This window comes from Anas acuta, chromosome 2 (assembly GCF_963932015.1).
Source record: "Anas acuta chromosome 2, bAnaAcu1.1, whole genome shotgun sequence".
Taxonomy (NCBI): Eukaryota; Metazoa; Chordata; class Aves; order Anseriformes; family Anatidae; genus Anas; species Anas acuta.
In genome coordinates, this window is record NC_088980.1 from 109174649 (window position 1) to 109191232 (window position 16584).

General features: G+C 39.0%; 1 protein-coding gene across 10 annotated transcripts in view; it reads right to left on the reverse strand.

Moving 5' to 3' along the window:
* The window catches only part of PIEZO2 (piezo type mechanosensitive ion channel component 2), a 310777-nt gene that overhangs the window by 126249 nt on the left and 167944 nt on the right, over positions 1 to 16584 (reverse strand). For all 10 annotated transcript variants that reach the window (XM_068671657.1, XM_068671651.1, XM_068671648.1 and 7 more), the window contains one exon: positions 2122 to 2332. In XM_068671657.1, coding sequence (XP_068527758.1) covers positions 2122 to 2332 — 211 coding nt within the window. The remainder of the gene's footprint in view (positions 1 to 2121; positions 2333 to 16584) is intronic.

Consider the following 16584-nt stretch of genomic DNA (forward strand, 5'->3'; position numbering starts at 1 on the left):
CTGCCTTCCTTCAGGACAGATCTGCAGGCTCCCGGTGCCCCATGGCTCTGATATGGCCACAGCTGCCTTTGCTGTGCTCCAGGGGGTCTCTCCCTGACAGACTTGTGACATGCCCGAATGGTAGCCCCAAACATTTCTGTCCCCAGCTTTCACAGGGCAAAGTCCTTGCAAGGCAGCAGGGGACAGAAAGGGTTTCAGAAGGCAGAGGGCTTCACTCTGGATTTTAATGGCAGAAATTGTCAAAAGCTGGCCACAAGCATGGGATACTGGGCAAAATGTGTATCATAAGGATCCTTACTCGTGGTAATTTTGTTTGAGTATGATCCTTGCAACCTTCTACATCATGCTTCAGACTACATCTTCAGCCTAGGGTGTTTGTTTCTGCTTTGGCGTATAATCTGCTGACTTTTCCATAGGCTTTCACTTTTAAAAGCATGACAGAACCACAGGGATCATCTATTCTGACTGTCTCTGTAATGCAGGATATAAAATTTTACCCAGTAATTTCTGCCTCAAACCTATAACTCTATATTTGCTTCCTTCAAAAAGATACTTTGTCTTAATTTAAACACTTTAGGAGAAGGAGAATATGCAATATCCATAAATAAGTTATTTATATGGCAAATTACTTTGGCTGTGAAAAATTCAAAATTCATTTCCGGTTTCAAATTGTTTTAAATATTGAGTCACATTATAACTTCTGCTAGATTAAATGTCTGCCACAAATATGTAGGTTCTTTGTACCCTTGTCAGTACTTTCAGACTGCAATCAAACCATCATTCATATATATATATATGAATATATATATTTTTTTTTTTCTTGGCACAGTGAATATGGAAGTATTTAACTAATTAAACTTGAGGTCTCTCTTTGGAATATAGGCTTCCCAGACCTCAAGCCCTTTTTGTAACTTTCCTCTGAATACCTCCCAGTCCTCAGTGTGTTTTGGAATTACGCAGACAAGCTGCCCAATGCCACACTGAGAAAATGCCTCCTACCACTTATGTGTGATACTTCTTCATCTTCCACTGGTTATGTTTTATTTATATTCGTGCAACTTCAGAAAGACACTGAAATAATTTCCATTTGTGCATACCTGTCAGCCATTCTTTTTCATGGTATCTGTCTTCCCTGATGTCATTCTCCACTGTGATCCACATAGCCTATTTTTTCCCCTTTTTTTATTACTTAGAATTTGGCTACATCTAGGGCTGTCAGATGAGTTTGCATTAGTGAAACAGCCTACCTTACTGAAAAATACATATCAGTCCTGTCCTTGTCATCCAAAACATTTTATACCACCTTTTTTTTTAATATATATTTTAGCATACTTCTATGATATTCATACACTTGCACTTATGCTTCATATGTAGGGATCCTGTTCAAACATCACATAGGCAGATAAACGCTAATTTACAACTGCAGGAACATATTTTCAATCAATTTACTACAACCAACAATAATTTTGTCTACTTCAGTTCTCTCTGTAGCTGATTATGTATTACTAAAGAAAATGTTATATACAATGTTAATGTATCATATCAAAAAAGCTACTTTTAACAACCAACATTAAAATCACATCAAAAATCATTGTAAATTCTGCTACACACTTTTGTTACACACTGCATGGTTCACCTATTAATCATTTATTTTTCTTTCCTTTCTTCCTTCTTTCCTTCTTCCTTCCTTCTTTCTTTCTCTCTCTCTCTCTTTCCCTCTCTCCTTCTCTCTCTTCCTCTCTTTTTTTTTTTTTTTTTTTAAAGGCTATATGAATACAGTTCCTTTTTACACTTGGAACTGGCAGTACCAAATCTATAAATTCATGTTATTGTCATTTATAATATGCAACCATTCACCATTTGGTTATAACAGAAAACGTAAAAGTCACATGCGGAATGATAGGTCCACGTAGCAGTAGCATAAAAAAAAAAAAAAAAAAAAAAAAAGCAATTCAGCATACTCCAATGCCTGCCAAAAAGTTAATTTAAATAAAATCAGCAGCAATTTCTTTTCCCTTAAAAATTTCCATTGTTATTCCCGCAGGTGCCAAAGCGCTGAAAACTCATTTGTTAAATTAATAATCTAATGGGCTCTGGAGGAAATTTTTCAAATGCACCAACCTGCTGAACCAAGTAAAATTGTAACAACAACTTTTCCAGTGGTGGTTATCATGTTGCCAATAAACTCCCTCAGTTTGGATGCAAGGGAGGCGATTCTACGCAGCAATTTTAATTTCATCGTTTCCTCAAATTCTCCTTCACCACCGTCTTCACCATCCAGATCTTCTTCATACATCAAAGCATCATCTGGCTCCAACTTTTCTCTTACAGCCTAAAAAAGGAGGGGGGAAAAAAAAAAAAAGAGAGAGAGAGAGAGAGAGAGAGAGAGAGAATGCAAGAGAAAGACAGAAAGGGGTTTGACATTAAAAAAAAAATTAAAAAAATATTTAAAAATGAAGTCTTCTTATAATCTCTAACTATATGTAAGGAATAAGAGAATTATGAAAGATGTACTAAAGGTAGAGTTGTACATTGATGGCTCCCACTTCAGAGCTGTATCAAGAGAAAAGGATGTTAAGAGTTGTCTCAGAGAAAGACTTCAGTCTTCCGACACACGCACAACAGGCTGCATGTTCATTTCCATATGAAATTTGATCTGGTTTGCTCAGCATTCTTTCCATCTTGCAATGTATAATCTCAAACTCCTCTTTGGGTATAAGCTTCAGACATTAACCCAAAGTACCTTTCTGGCTGATGCTCCTAAGCTAACCTCACTTTTCAACCCTTTCTCAGACTTCTAATGCAAAACCTGAGCGTGAATGATCTGAGACAGAACAATAACGGCTGAGATAAATGGTCAGATAGCTCATGGGTGACAGAAGGGCAGGTTGGGAGAGAAAAACTATGTCCAGCAGAGACTTGGGGAAAGAATGAGAAATGATGAGGTTGGCTGATGTTGGAAAAAAAAAAAAAAAAAAGGAGAAAAAGTCAAAAGGAGAGAAGTAGTGAAAGCTTGAGTGATCTGCAACAGCTTAGCATGGGAAATGAGACCAGTGGCTTAGAACTGTACAATGGAAAAAGGAAAAGAAGGAAATGGGAAAAGGTCTCTCATACTTGAGTGGTTTGTTAGGATTTGGCAGTGGCCTTCACCATCAAGTCTCCATCGTATCTTGGAGACCAGAAGACATACAGAGCTCTTGAGTGATGCAGACTAAATCATCAACCTACTGTGAGAATCACCAGAATTAGCAGGAGGCCCACCCAGAGATACCATTTATGGAAATATTAGTCATTCACAGCGGCACAAAGGGGCACATATACATATACATATATATATATATATAAATGTAAGAGTTTCGAGCCAGAATTTCACTCTGTAATACATCATAGCTTCTTTGGCACTAATCTGAATTTATATTAGCTAATGTTCTGGCCAAGCAGTATCTGTGTGTGTGTGAAAGTGAGAAAGAGAGATTATTGATATTTTTCATTAGGATAGCAATGTTATATTTATTGGTGACTTTTGGCAGCAAAAAATTCCACACTGACAGATAAGATTGCAGTAGGAATAGCTGAACTCTAAGCCTGCTTAACTCAACCAAATTCTTCAGTACCATTTTGTTATGTAGATTCCCAAAGGGAAAAAAAATCTCTCTAGGCTCCTTCATTTCACCTCTAAGCTTGGTGCCAACTTTCTCCTCCTACTTTGGAACATTAACAATGTTGTGAATGCCCAGAAAAAGCCCACTCATTCTCAAGAGCATCTATTTTACAGACAATGAAATATGTATTAAATGCAGTAGGGCTGATCTGGGAAATCTACCTTTCTCTTGGACATAACTGGCTATTTCACTAACTATACACATTTCAGGACATGCAGCACAAAGAAGTTTACAGTCTGTTCATTGTTGCAGCTCCTTTCTGAGCTCCTGTTTAGACAGGAGCTACTTAAATAGTCAGAAACAATGGTGACAGGAGTCTGAATGATAGATGCTGCTCTCAATTCTACTACAGCTGTTTCAATGAGAAGGGCAAAAGTAATAATCACTTCTGCTTAGGCTGTAATTACTAGATAAATCTGCTCCTCTCCTAGTCCTCGTGTGCTCAGTCACGCTCGTCCTGGACTGGCTGTACTGCTCTGTGCCTTTAGTTTAATATTTTTCCAGTGAACAGTGAAACTTTCAATGGTGTTCACACCCCAAACCAGAGAGAATCAGCAGGATTGCTGGGTATTTAGAAGTTATGAGACAACACTCCAGCTATACAAAGGTCTGTGTACCTGTGTGAAGGAGACTATTGTTCCCTCAGCTAGAGCTTTCAACACCCTAAAGACAGTCAGCATTAAAACATATAATTACTTAAAATAACGTGAAAGGAATAATTTCAAAATAAATAAGATCACAGAATCACAGAATTTCTAGGTTGGAAGAGACCTCAAAATCATCGAGTCCAACCTCTGACCTAACACTAACAGTCCCCACTAAACCATATTCCGAGGGAGATTTTGAGGACAGATATCTGTATGAATATCATGAACATGAAGACAAGAGTCTTCTCTATCAAGAGCCTTCTTCTTCTATCACTGAACATGAAGACAAGAGTCATACATTTTCTACAGCTTAGAGTGAATAGGAGTTCTGTCTAAATTGCTAAGATAGTACTTTACATATGCAGGAACAAGACATGAAAGTCTGAAGAGTCACAAAAGAAAATAAAGATATATTATTCATATGGAAGTTGAAGAAGTTCTTGAGGGAAAAATGTAACACTTAAAATATTTTCAAGTATAAATTGGAGGAAAAAATGCAATACTTTCAAGAACAAAATAAATACAAGGACAGAGAAGTAAGAAAATCTCGTAAAAACAGCCCAAAGAAAGCTGGGACTTTAACATTTACTGTCTTTTCCCCCTCATCGCAGATGCCGAAAGCTGAATTTCACACCTCACTGTCATCAGATTTTTTTTTGTTAGATTTTCCTATCATGATGAGAAGGATCATGTATATATATATATATATATATAGTTAGTTAGTTTTTACTTGACAAGACTAATCACTCTTGTTTCATTGATCAAAAGGACCTTTAGGCTACATTTTGTCTTAACAGTTCGACATTAATAATCTGGTACTGACACACATGAAACAACATGGCCAAGGAAAAGCACTAGGAGGGAGACTACTTCACTCAGCTAGGATACTGATGAGAAGGAGATGATGGTCCAAACTTTCCATGAACTGAGGTATTTTAAGCATAGCTTGAAAGTTGATGATTTTGGTGAGGCTGGCCTAGAGGCCCCCTGCCCCAGCAGGGCCACCCAGAGCAGGGTGCCCAGCACCATGGCCAGGCGGCTTCTGAAGGTCTCCATGAGGAGACCCCACGGACTCTCTGGGCAGCCTGTGCCAGTGCTCGGCCACCCGCACAGCACACAAGGGCGGCCTGGGGCTCAGAGCCTGTGCCCGCTGCCTCTTCTCTTGTGGTTACTGGGTACCACAAGAGGCAATGGGCACAAATTAGGGGGTTAGCTTCTGCTAACAAACTTGATCAGTTTCTGCATCTCTCTTTGCTATTCATAAGTGCTTTTAAGGATGTCCTTACCTTTATTCTCTCGCAGTGGTCTTATTCACGCCCTAGTCAATGACTATTTCAGTGAAAAGTCTTTGAGAGATAAACAACTATAGGTTTCACTTTTTGTATACAAGCATATCCCTTTGCAATTTGGTATCCAAGGTGAAGTGAAGTACCTGGAAGGCCATGTTCCTTTTCTGAAGTAGCTGAAAGGCCACGTTCCAGTGTATATCAAAAAGACAAACTTTGGATTCCCCTGGTTTCATATCCACCACCAACCAACTGGATTAGCTGCGACAGTTTTCCAGCTTTTCACATCAAACACTTCAAATTGCCAATGGCAGGCAAACAGTGAACAGCTTTTACATCCAGCATGGTGATAATGTGCCTGTTGTTTTAACACTTTCTGATGATTAAATAGCCATGCAAGTACACGCTCATCACAGAACACCATTACTCCAGTCAGACTGTTTTGCAAAGCTCTTTTTACTACGTGGATTAGTCCAAAGCTACAAACCCATGCTACATAGGCTACAGTTAGAAAAATACTTTTACTTCCATAATAAATTACTTATTATGCAATTACAGGATCCCTGTGGATGCTGATTAAATCAAATAAACTTCTTCATTCACGGAGTATAGAGCATTTGTGAAGTCATAAACATGTGTTTCCATGACCTTTGCTCTGCAGAGCAGGGCCCCAGGACTTTTTATAAACAGTCTAAATGCAGTTTAGGTTTTTCAGCAATCGTGTGCAAGTCCCAGGAGTATTTATTGTAAAACATTTTTTTAAACTGCCAAATTGAGATAGAGCACAGGCAGGGAAACAGTATCGCCTCTGTGGCAGCTACAGCAGCTACTATTGCAGCCAGGGCCAGAATGTCCATTAGCTACTTTGGGGGCTGGTTTATTAACATCAAACTTTTACATGTTTCATCTGGTACAGTATAAACACTGCTGCACAAAGATATCCTCTAGTCCCAGAGATATATTTACTAACAGGAAGCTCTAACTCCAACCAAAAACCCATTCTTGCTTCAGAACATTCCTTGCTTTGTACCTGTGTTTACTGCTATTGTCTCTGTAAACACAATTTCACAAATTTGCTTTTTTATTGACTTTACAATTCTAGAAAGGAAAGGAATGCAATGATTCAAAAATCCAAATGAGCAACAAAATTTAACTAACTAAGGATACGTAAGTCTCCCCAAATGAACACAAATTCTATGCCTGTGAATGCATTGCATTAATTATCAGCACCTTTCAAGCGTGTGTTGCTAAGCTCACAAGAGTAAGTTCTCATGAGAGTTCAGGTGCTTCCTCCTTCCAGTTGGCTGATAAATGCTGTACAAATAGCTTCTTTTGCAGTATTTTGACATTTCCTTCCAGCCAGTACCAGGAAATAAACAGAGAGGAGTGTGAAAATGAAAAATAAGCCTGAGAAAAATGTACAGCTAGGTGAACTTTGCCAACATTTTTTTTTTTTTTTTTTTTTTTAAGATGTTGCTTCCAGAACTTTTAACAAAGGTTAAATGGATTCTGGTGTGTCGGCTCAATTCATGTGTATATTATGTGTGCATCTGAAAAGCTACAGAGAGTTGCAGTGATGAGCCTCATTATCCAAGCCAATGTTGAGATGACACTTTTTTTTTCCAGTGTGTGGATCACAAGCAGTAGAAATATGACCTGCAATTAGATTGTGTAGTAGTGTCCTCTTTCAGCTGCAATACAGTTAATTTTCTTCCTAGTAGCTGGTACAGTGCCATGTTTTGGATTTTTGATGAAAACGGTATTGATAACAGAGGGATGTTTCAGTTGCTGCAGACCAGTGCTCGCACAGAGCCAAGGGCCTTTCTGCTCTTCATGCCACCCTGCCAGACAGGAGGCTGGGGGTGCACCAGGAGCTGGGGGGGGACACAGCCAGGACAGCTGCCCAGTCTGGCCAAGGGGATGTCCCACACTGTGTGTCACCATGCTGAAAAATAAAACCAAGGGTGGGTTTGGCCAGGGAAGCTACCATTGCCTGGGGACTGGCTGGGCATCAGTTGTTGAGAGATGAGCAGTAATGTTGTCCATCACTTGTCTTTTTTTTTTTTAATTATTATTATTTTATTCTTATTACGCTGTCCTTGACATGAGTTCTCACACTTTTACCTCTTTTTGATTCTTTCCCCTATCCCACTGGAGGGGAGGGAGCAAATGGCTGCATGGTGCTGAGCTGCCTGCCAGGTTAAACCAACACAGGCAGCAGTACCTGAGATGGCAGAAACCACGCATCCCAGCAGCACCCCCCAGGGCTGACAACCCCTTGCTCCCAAGGCAACCTGCCCGTCCTGTGGTTGCACTCTGCACAGGGCCTCTATGAGGAAGAGCCTGGAACAACCTCTGGAGGAGCAGGGCCAGAGCTCGCTGATTTAAACACACTCATGCTGCCTCTGCATTACCATCAGGGCTGCAGAACTCACCCCAGCAAGCAGACGCTTTCTGGAGCCTATTCCTTCCTGGGCCCCCTCCTCGGCAGCCTTACCTTGTAACTATTTTGTCACCTTTAGTTAGAGATCGTGTTTTTATTCTGTACCTGTGACAGAGCAGCACAGAAACACTTTATTAGACATCTTTTATAAGCCATTCAAGCTGTTACTATGACCAATCTTCTGGATTTCCCCTTCATTTAAAAAAAAAATGTAACACATATTGAACTGCTGGGTTTAGGAATCACCTGAGACAAGCCATATGATTCAACCATGTTAGTGCCAGAAGAGCTATAGGAATAGACTCCCTCTCTACTATCACATGGTTTTAGTTCAATTTCCTTCACAGTGCCTAAGCTGGTGCACTCAGTTGAGATGGACCATATCAGAACATGGCTCAGTTCCTACTTTTAAGCTTGCTCAAAAAGCCTTTTTGTATCCAAAAAGCTCTTAAATATATATTTTAAGAAATTAGATAGTTACAGGACTAGGAGGAATTCATTACCTAACTAGTAATAGCAGCAGCAGCTCTAAATATACCCTAAAAATGCATATAGAAAAATTAATCAGAATAACATAATATTCTCTAGACATACCCAACTATGAGTCTGGAAACAGAGATTTAAGTGCTATTTATTTTACCATCAAAGGACCTGCAAACCCTTATGGAATATAAATGACTGGAGGTTTAACCTGCTGTTAATACTAAACCACACTAAGGTAATCATTTATTGAATTTCTAATTTTGCAAGAAAGTGGGGAACTCCACAGTCCTCCTAAAGCATCAACATGTGAGAATAGGAGCCTGCCTGCTTTTTCAACCACAGAATAGATACAAAAACTTTCATACTAATAATTTCTATGTCATTCAACTGGGGAATTGTGGAAATGGGGCTGCGCAGCAAGTGGATCTTCCTTAAGAAGAAGTGCTCATTTAGTGTCCAAAGCAAGCTCAGATGGGTCAACAGAACCTTCCCCTACACATGCATAGAGGAGGGAGGGTTGTGGACCACAAGCCCAGGCAGAAGAAGAAAACCACTCTCAGGACTCTGCACTACACTGAGTAACTTCAGGGAAAAAAAAAAAAAAAAATCTGCTAAATGAGCAGAACTAATCAAATGTGAGACAACTGCAATAAGCATTTGTTAAGTAATAAGGGAGAGGCATTTTGGAATTTGAATGGTACTCTAAAATTTATATTACACTGAAAAGTCCTAAATTAACTTTAAGTCCTATGATCTTAATTAAGAATTTTATAACTGATCTAAAACATGCTAAATCTTGTGTTTACAGTCTACATAGAACTACATAAAATTGGCAGGGATGTGCCATCAAAAATAACTGTCAATGTCTTTGTAGGATTTAATAGTAATGATTGACATGAATTGCAATAGCAAAATCTCTTTTGGGAAAGAGTCATTCATCACAAAAAATGATCAGGGTATTTACTGGAAGCACATAGGGACAGAGTCATTTAGAGATTCAGAGGAAATGAAAAAAAAATAAAAAAAAAAAAAAGAAAGAAAGATGACCATAGTTGTGAAGCAGGATAACAGGAAGACAACTCATTAAATCCTGTATACAATAGATATTGTACTGAGAGGACCAAAGATTATTTCACTTCCCAATGTACCTACCGCACCTGAGCAAACATCAAGTGATTTCAGCACAAGACTCACTTGGCAAATATGGAAATACAGTTTCACATCTCAGCTTCAAAAAGCTGTTAGGTGTATAAGCCAAATGCAAAAGAGAGGGGAACTCACAGGCAGAATTTAGTGGTTTGGCCTGAGATGATTAAACATGGTGTTTTAGTGAAAAGGAAATAGGAAGACTCGGGTTATGACTACAAGGCACAATTCAGTACAAACTCTAAATGAGCTACTGCAGGTATGTGAAGCTGCATAGCACCCATATGCAGTAATTCCTGGACTAAGAAATATACACATTGTACCATTATCCATCTTGCTGAGAAGCACAATAAACAGCCCAACTGGAGTGCTGTGGTTATTGCAATATTGCCTCAGCTCTTACAGATGTAACCTGGGTACTTTTCTAGTACTGCTCTATAGAGCCACAGATTACTGGGATGAATAGGAGAATAGAATATCTAACCTACAACAGGATACAAAATTGCTTGACTTCTTTCATCTTACAAAACAAGCAACCAAGAAATAAATCTTTTCTCCCAAAATATCAGGGAAATAAATGCTGGACAAGGAAAGAATATATTGAATCAAAAGAGCACACGAACTAAAAGGGCTATAATGCAGTTATGAATACATGTACAACCTAAATTAGAGGTTTTCTAACCACCAGAAAAACAAAATTATAGAACATGACTGTGCCAAGAGCAATGGGATGAAGAAAAACTGCCCTGTGGTCAAGATGGTGCTTCCTGCCTTCCAGAGGGAATTGTATGATACAGCTGCCTGAAACACTAGGCGAGTCAATTCAGATCCCTTCTTGAATTGTGTTATTCATCACTTGGACTGTCCAAAGGAAACAATATCCCAGTATTTTGCTCTCCTGGCTGACAGCATTGTACCTCAAAACTCAGAACTGAGGACTGTTAGGAGGGCAAACCAGTAAACCCAATGAAGAGCTGCCACAGGAATAATTTCATCACGCATCTGTCCTGTTTCTAACCAAATCAGGACAGGTGCATGCTAAACAGGACAGGTTTCATGCTGAACAGGCTAACAGCATTTGGTAAAATGTAACATATTGCACTATACAACATTATGTAGCTGAGGCACTGTTGTAGTGTAATTGCATATTTGCGTTAAGACTTATCCAAAGACATGTGCATCAAACAAGAAGCTAATGTAACTTGTAAACTTTTGACCCCTGTTAGATAAGATGCATTTGAGTCGTTACTGAGGGAGGCAGCTGGGTAAGGTCTGGCAAACTTCACTACTACAAACACTGCAAGCATAGTGATAAGGGAACCTCACCTACTGTCTTTAAACCACAGAAATAAGGTATTAAATCTTACTCACACCATATTTGAAGCACACTAAGACTAACTGGTTCTGGACCAGTTCTCCAGAGGTCAAAGCTGAAGAAATACTTCTAATGTCTATAATGTTTATAATAATATTTTATTATTATTGTAACATTTATAATTTTTATTAGAAAAGGTGAGCAAATGCTATAGTAAATAGAAATGGCAATGAAAAAGAAAAAAAAAAGACAAGGTAAAGAGGAAAAAAATAAAAAACAAATGAGGTGTCATCAGGAAGCTAAAAGAATCCCAAAAGTTCCTTTCCTATCTAAAAAATTATTTTTCCCTCTTTCTCACTTGTAGCATTTTCTGCAGTAGCTGGAATGCTTATTTAATGTCTCTGAAGAAAAGCAAATAGTGAAGAAGCAGATGTAGCATACAGGAGATGTCTAGGGAAGTTATAGACATAGGGCTCCATGTCACTAAGAGCTAATCAAGGCAGGTGAATGTTTGATTCTGATAAAATAAAGTTACATGAAGATAAATACAAAGCAATAAATAACCTCAAGAAAACTATGCTCGTCCCAGGAAAATAGGATGATCATCTAAACAGGGTGATGAGCCCCACTGTAAAAAGTTCAAAGGAGACCTGCAGGCACAAAAAATAGTGAGGCATCAGCAATTACAAGGAATGGGACATAAGATCTTTCTTAAAATTGTGTCCTAGTCTGAATTAGTTCTTCATATTGCACAGGATGTTCAGGTAGATGATGCACCAGTAGATTCACCCAATCTAACAGTCTCTGAGTCTAACAAAGAATGAAATAATGCCATCATTCAGATCAACAATAAACCTTGCCTGTAATGCTGAGGCATTGATATTCCCTGTAGCTCAAGAGGATATTGCAGAACTACAGCTGTTTCAGAGAAAAAATAATGAAAATGACCAAAGAAATGAAAAAAAAAGTACAGGGATTGCTTACCTTTTAAAGAAAAAAAATATGTCAGATAATAAGTAATTTAATTTTTTTTATACCATTTCACCTTGTTTTACAACATGTAATACAAGGGATGTTCTATAAAATTAAAGGGTGTTAAATTTAAAAGAAAAATTAAATCATTGAAGTCTTTGCTTCATGATGCTACCTAAGCCAAGAAATTAATGAGGTTTTAAAAGGGACTGGATAATTATATGTTTAACAAGATTATCCAGAGTAGCTATAATTAACAATAAAATTTTTGGAAGGGATATGAAACCACATGTTTTAGGATTAAAGCCAGTCTCTTACTAGGAGAGATCAGGATAAATTGCAGTGTCAGAGATGGGGAAAACAGGTTATCTCTTATCTGCTTATTGTGGTTACCCACAAGGTATCAGCTATTTCCTGTACAGCAAGGACTCTGGTCTAAATGGGCAAGTTTTAGACTTTGAAGTCCTTGTACAAAGCATGGAACATTTGTAGCTCTCAGAGCTTGCCTATTCTGTCCTGTACATATCGCAGTTGCACTGTGAGACCTGGATCAAGAGAGCTCTCAACGTACTACGTGCCTGATGTAGGCGTAGGACAAATAGCCCTAGCCTCTCAGTCTACTGCTTAGAAAGACAAAGTTGGAAAACAGCATTATGACTGTCCCTGTTTGCCAAGGGACACAGAAGCTGAGATGAAGTAATAGGCTCAAGGACACAAAACAAGTTTGTGGCCGAAGTGAGAATCTCCCAATTCCAGCCCAAGCCAAGCTCTCCTCATGTTCTTCCCACAATTTAGTTTATTTTAAAACAATTTCCTCTAGGTATTTTTTTCTTTTTCTTTTTGAGGTCCCAAACAAATTTCTGTCTTCCACAGAAAAGGAGAAGGGTGAAGCAATGGGATCATGCTAGCCTCAGTTTATGGAACAAAGTCCAGACTCAGCGGTCCCCTTCACTTTCTAGAAGAGCGTGGATGAGAAACAAGCTTGAACAGGCAAGGCAGCAAGTGCCATGGAAGAAGCTGCACTGAAGACTACAACTGTTTATTTCAATTAAGATCAACACCTCTTGTAAAGCTGAAGTTACGCAATCTCACTAGGATTTTTTTTTCCCTGTCACTTATGATATCAGGCAATTCATCCACAGTCTCGAGAAAAAGCTACTTCCTTTCTAATACCTATCAGACTGTATATACTGAATCTGCATTTTGGCATATAAGCCACCATCTGCACCAAATCAAAAATGTCATACTTTCAGCTGCAGCTGGGAGTTGACTGTTCTCTCTCATTTTCTTTCACCTTTTACACCTCGTGACTGGCATTGTGCTTTTCGGCATTTGCAATCCGGGCCTGTCTCCAGCTGAATTCACCTGCTTTAAATTTTCTGAGCCCTAATAAAAAAGGCCTGCAGACACGTTTGCTCCAAGTGTGCAACCATTTAGGGGTGGTAATGAGTTGGACTGCAGCCTGGTATCTGGCAGACCTTCCTACTTCATGACTCACTGTTAATTAAAACCACACTCTTTGCTTATTCCTGGGATAGCGTTACTTACAAATAATTGAGAGTCTCTCACTGCCTTCCAACCTCCTCCCCCCAGTTCTGTTCTGTAGAATACACTTTTCTGGTGGAGATCTGTTTCCCTTAAAGTTAGATGCAGTATAATGAAGAAGGACATCCATTTTTCAATGAATCCTTGTTGTCCTTAATTTAGATTCTGATACTTTTTCTCATTTTGAGTTGCATCTTAATCCGTGAGCAATCCGATCCATTGTGCTCTGCAGCTGGTTTCTGGAGGCTACTGCCATGATAAAGTACAGCAAAGAGTCAAGTACCACAAACTGCTACTCAACTCCAGGATTTTTTTCTGCATATCCATGTAAAAACTGAGATGTGATGGATTCACACAGAGCTTTGAAAAGGTCACTTTCAGAAATTATTTAAAGCAATTATTTAAGGTTTTCTTATATGTTATTTTTGGAAGGAGTAGGAACACTACCCATTCTTCTTTTAATTTAGTCTGTTTCCAAAGTATTCCATGCTCCCCCAAACCACAGAGGTCTGAGAATTGCTCAGGGTAAGAAATACCACGCAAAAAGGTAAAGTTGTACAACAAATTCTCTGCTTTTGCTTGTAAGTCAGAGTGCTGATTTCTTAATGTACAGAACTACCTGTGGCTACGCATCTGGCAACCTGAAAAGCCACCTCTTACAGTTCTGTTGAAACTGCTCAAATCAGCTGATGCATTCTTAACAAAATCTCATATCATGAATCTCTGATGAATGGTGGCAGGAACTCTCAGCAAAATCTCTTCAACTCTGGAATTGGCTGTAGCGTTGGTCTAATAAACCCAGGACTATTTCCCTTGGAGGCACAGTACCAAGCTCAACACTCCTCCTGAAGCGTTTGTTTGTAGGGCAGTTATTGCTGTAACTCATTTAGTGTTTGCTAATTCAATGGAGTTACAGCATCAGTACAGAGCCATGGCAATACACAGACACAGCCAGCTAATGCCAAAGTCAAAGAACTGATCAATTACTTTTGCCTTTTCCAGTGGACTTTACTAATGAAGAATTGAAAATTATCAAGTAAAACCCACACGATTTGGGCTCATTTCATACTATGCCAATATTTTTGAAAATTCAGACACTCAGCTGCATGTTCTGCATATGCATTAGGTTCCTTACAGTCAGCCCTGCCAATTCCTAGCGGATTCAGCTGCTTCTGCAGCCTTCTCCTAACTGGCAGAAAAGATTCCAGGATGTTATATGCAGACACCTACAAAGAGAAAGCTGAAGTTTGGAAAAATGTGTTTAATGGGTATTTAATTTTCCACTCTCCATTTCACTCTATTTTTAAAAAACAAGCAGTTTATTCTGATGTAGATCCATCATTTCAGCTGTGAAGATCAGAATTTCTCAAAGCACTGGGGATCACCTCACATGACAGTAACTATTACATTTAAAAAAAAAATAAATTGAAGAATTTTTGGTGCCACTATATCTAAACACAGCTGCTGTGTTCACTAAATAATCTATAATACATACAGATCACAGAATATAAATAATATTTGCTGGGTTTTGATGTGAAGAAGTAAAATATATTTATGCAGATTTCCATCTGCCCAGCATAAGTATTTCTTCGCAGTCAAAGTTTTCTCTTTCTTCTCCCACACACTCTACCTTTGTGGAATATTCTGGCACATTTAATTGCACCAGTGGATTGCCTTGAGGTAGCTGCGAGTCTATGACCATCCAATTTAAAGCTGCCCTCTGTTCTGGGTGATCAGTGCTGGTTAGCTCAGTTTTTTCCTTGCATTCCGGGCAGAGTCTATTGAATGCAGCCTGGCAGCCAGAACCCATCTCCTCCAGGAGACTGAGCTCCCTTCTCCTACCCAGACTCTAGGCTCTGAACTAACCCAAAAGTGAGTATTTTTTAAACATCATCGTCTAGATTCAGAGGAACCTCAGCATGTCCTTTTGTCTTTCTTCTGAGTTTCTGCTATCAGATTACTCCTGTTTTATGCACATGCAAACATATTTTCTATCCATGAGATTAAGGGCTTCATAAAAGTCTCTCAGAGCCCACTTTGGTAAAAAGTAGCTCTTTTAAGAGAGAAAAACTGAACACAAAACATGCCAATTAGCCACTCTTCTCAGTTCTTCAGGTGTCTGCTCTTATGGACGCAGCCCCAGATTCTTTTCTGCTGCTAAACCCATTCTGCACCGCTCCAGTGATAAAGCAGATTTAAAGCTGATAAAACTGGCTTCCCGGAGACAGGGCAAAACCTCATGTTTTCTGATCACACCCAAGTCTACATATTCTCCAGTGTGTAGTTAAAAGGTGCAATCTTCAGGCAATTCTCAGATGTAAGGAGAGCCCATAAGAATTATAAGCAACTGAATGTAAAGCACAGTCCTGACACTGATTTGTCTTGTGCTAGAAACCTGCCTAGCTGCTGGCAATACCACAGTCCAGACAACATAGCAACACAGAGATTTTTGCCCCTCTCCAGTAGCACCAAAACGGGCAGTTGATCCCCTAAATGTTTTACCCACTTCAGAGCGCAATTTCTATTGGAAGTGAGCAACTTTTAACTGTCTCCCCTAGAACTTAAGTTTTGAGAGAAAAGAAAAAAAAACATTCCACTCAAACGTAAAACAAGAGAGAAAATGAGATGCAAGACATGCTAGACAGTCTGATAAAAAACATGTTAAAGAGTAGTAGTGGGAATCCCTCTGCACCCTGGGCTAAATTCCCACTGTGGCTTTTAATATTATAAAATTGTTTCCCTCTTTCTGTGGAATTTTCTGCATTCAGTGTCTCTGCCATTCTTCTTCTCACCAGCACGTCAACAGTTCCAGCTAAACCATTCGCAAAAATCATCATCAAGCTTATTCCACTGTTTTAGGTAACTTATTCCACAAATGTAATGTACAATCTCTCTTCTCTAAGAGAGTCATTTCTGATCATCACTCAAATGCTGCTGATACTCTTCAATACAGAGTTTGGAAATATGGATGCTATCTAAGAAACTGAGCAATGTATGTAACAAAAACTTGTCAGAGGTGACCAGCAGCTCTGGTGAAAAAACACCTTGTGATCAACTGCTGTGATCATCTGTTCAATCAGAATAA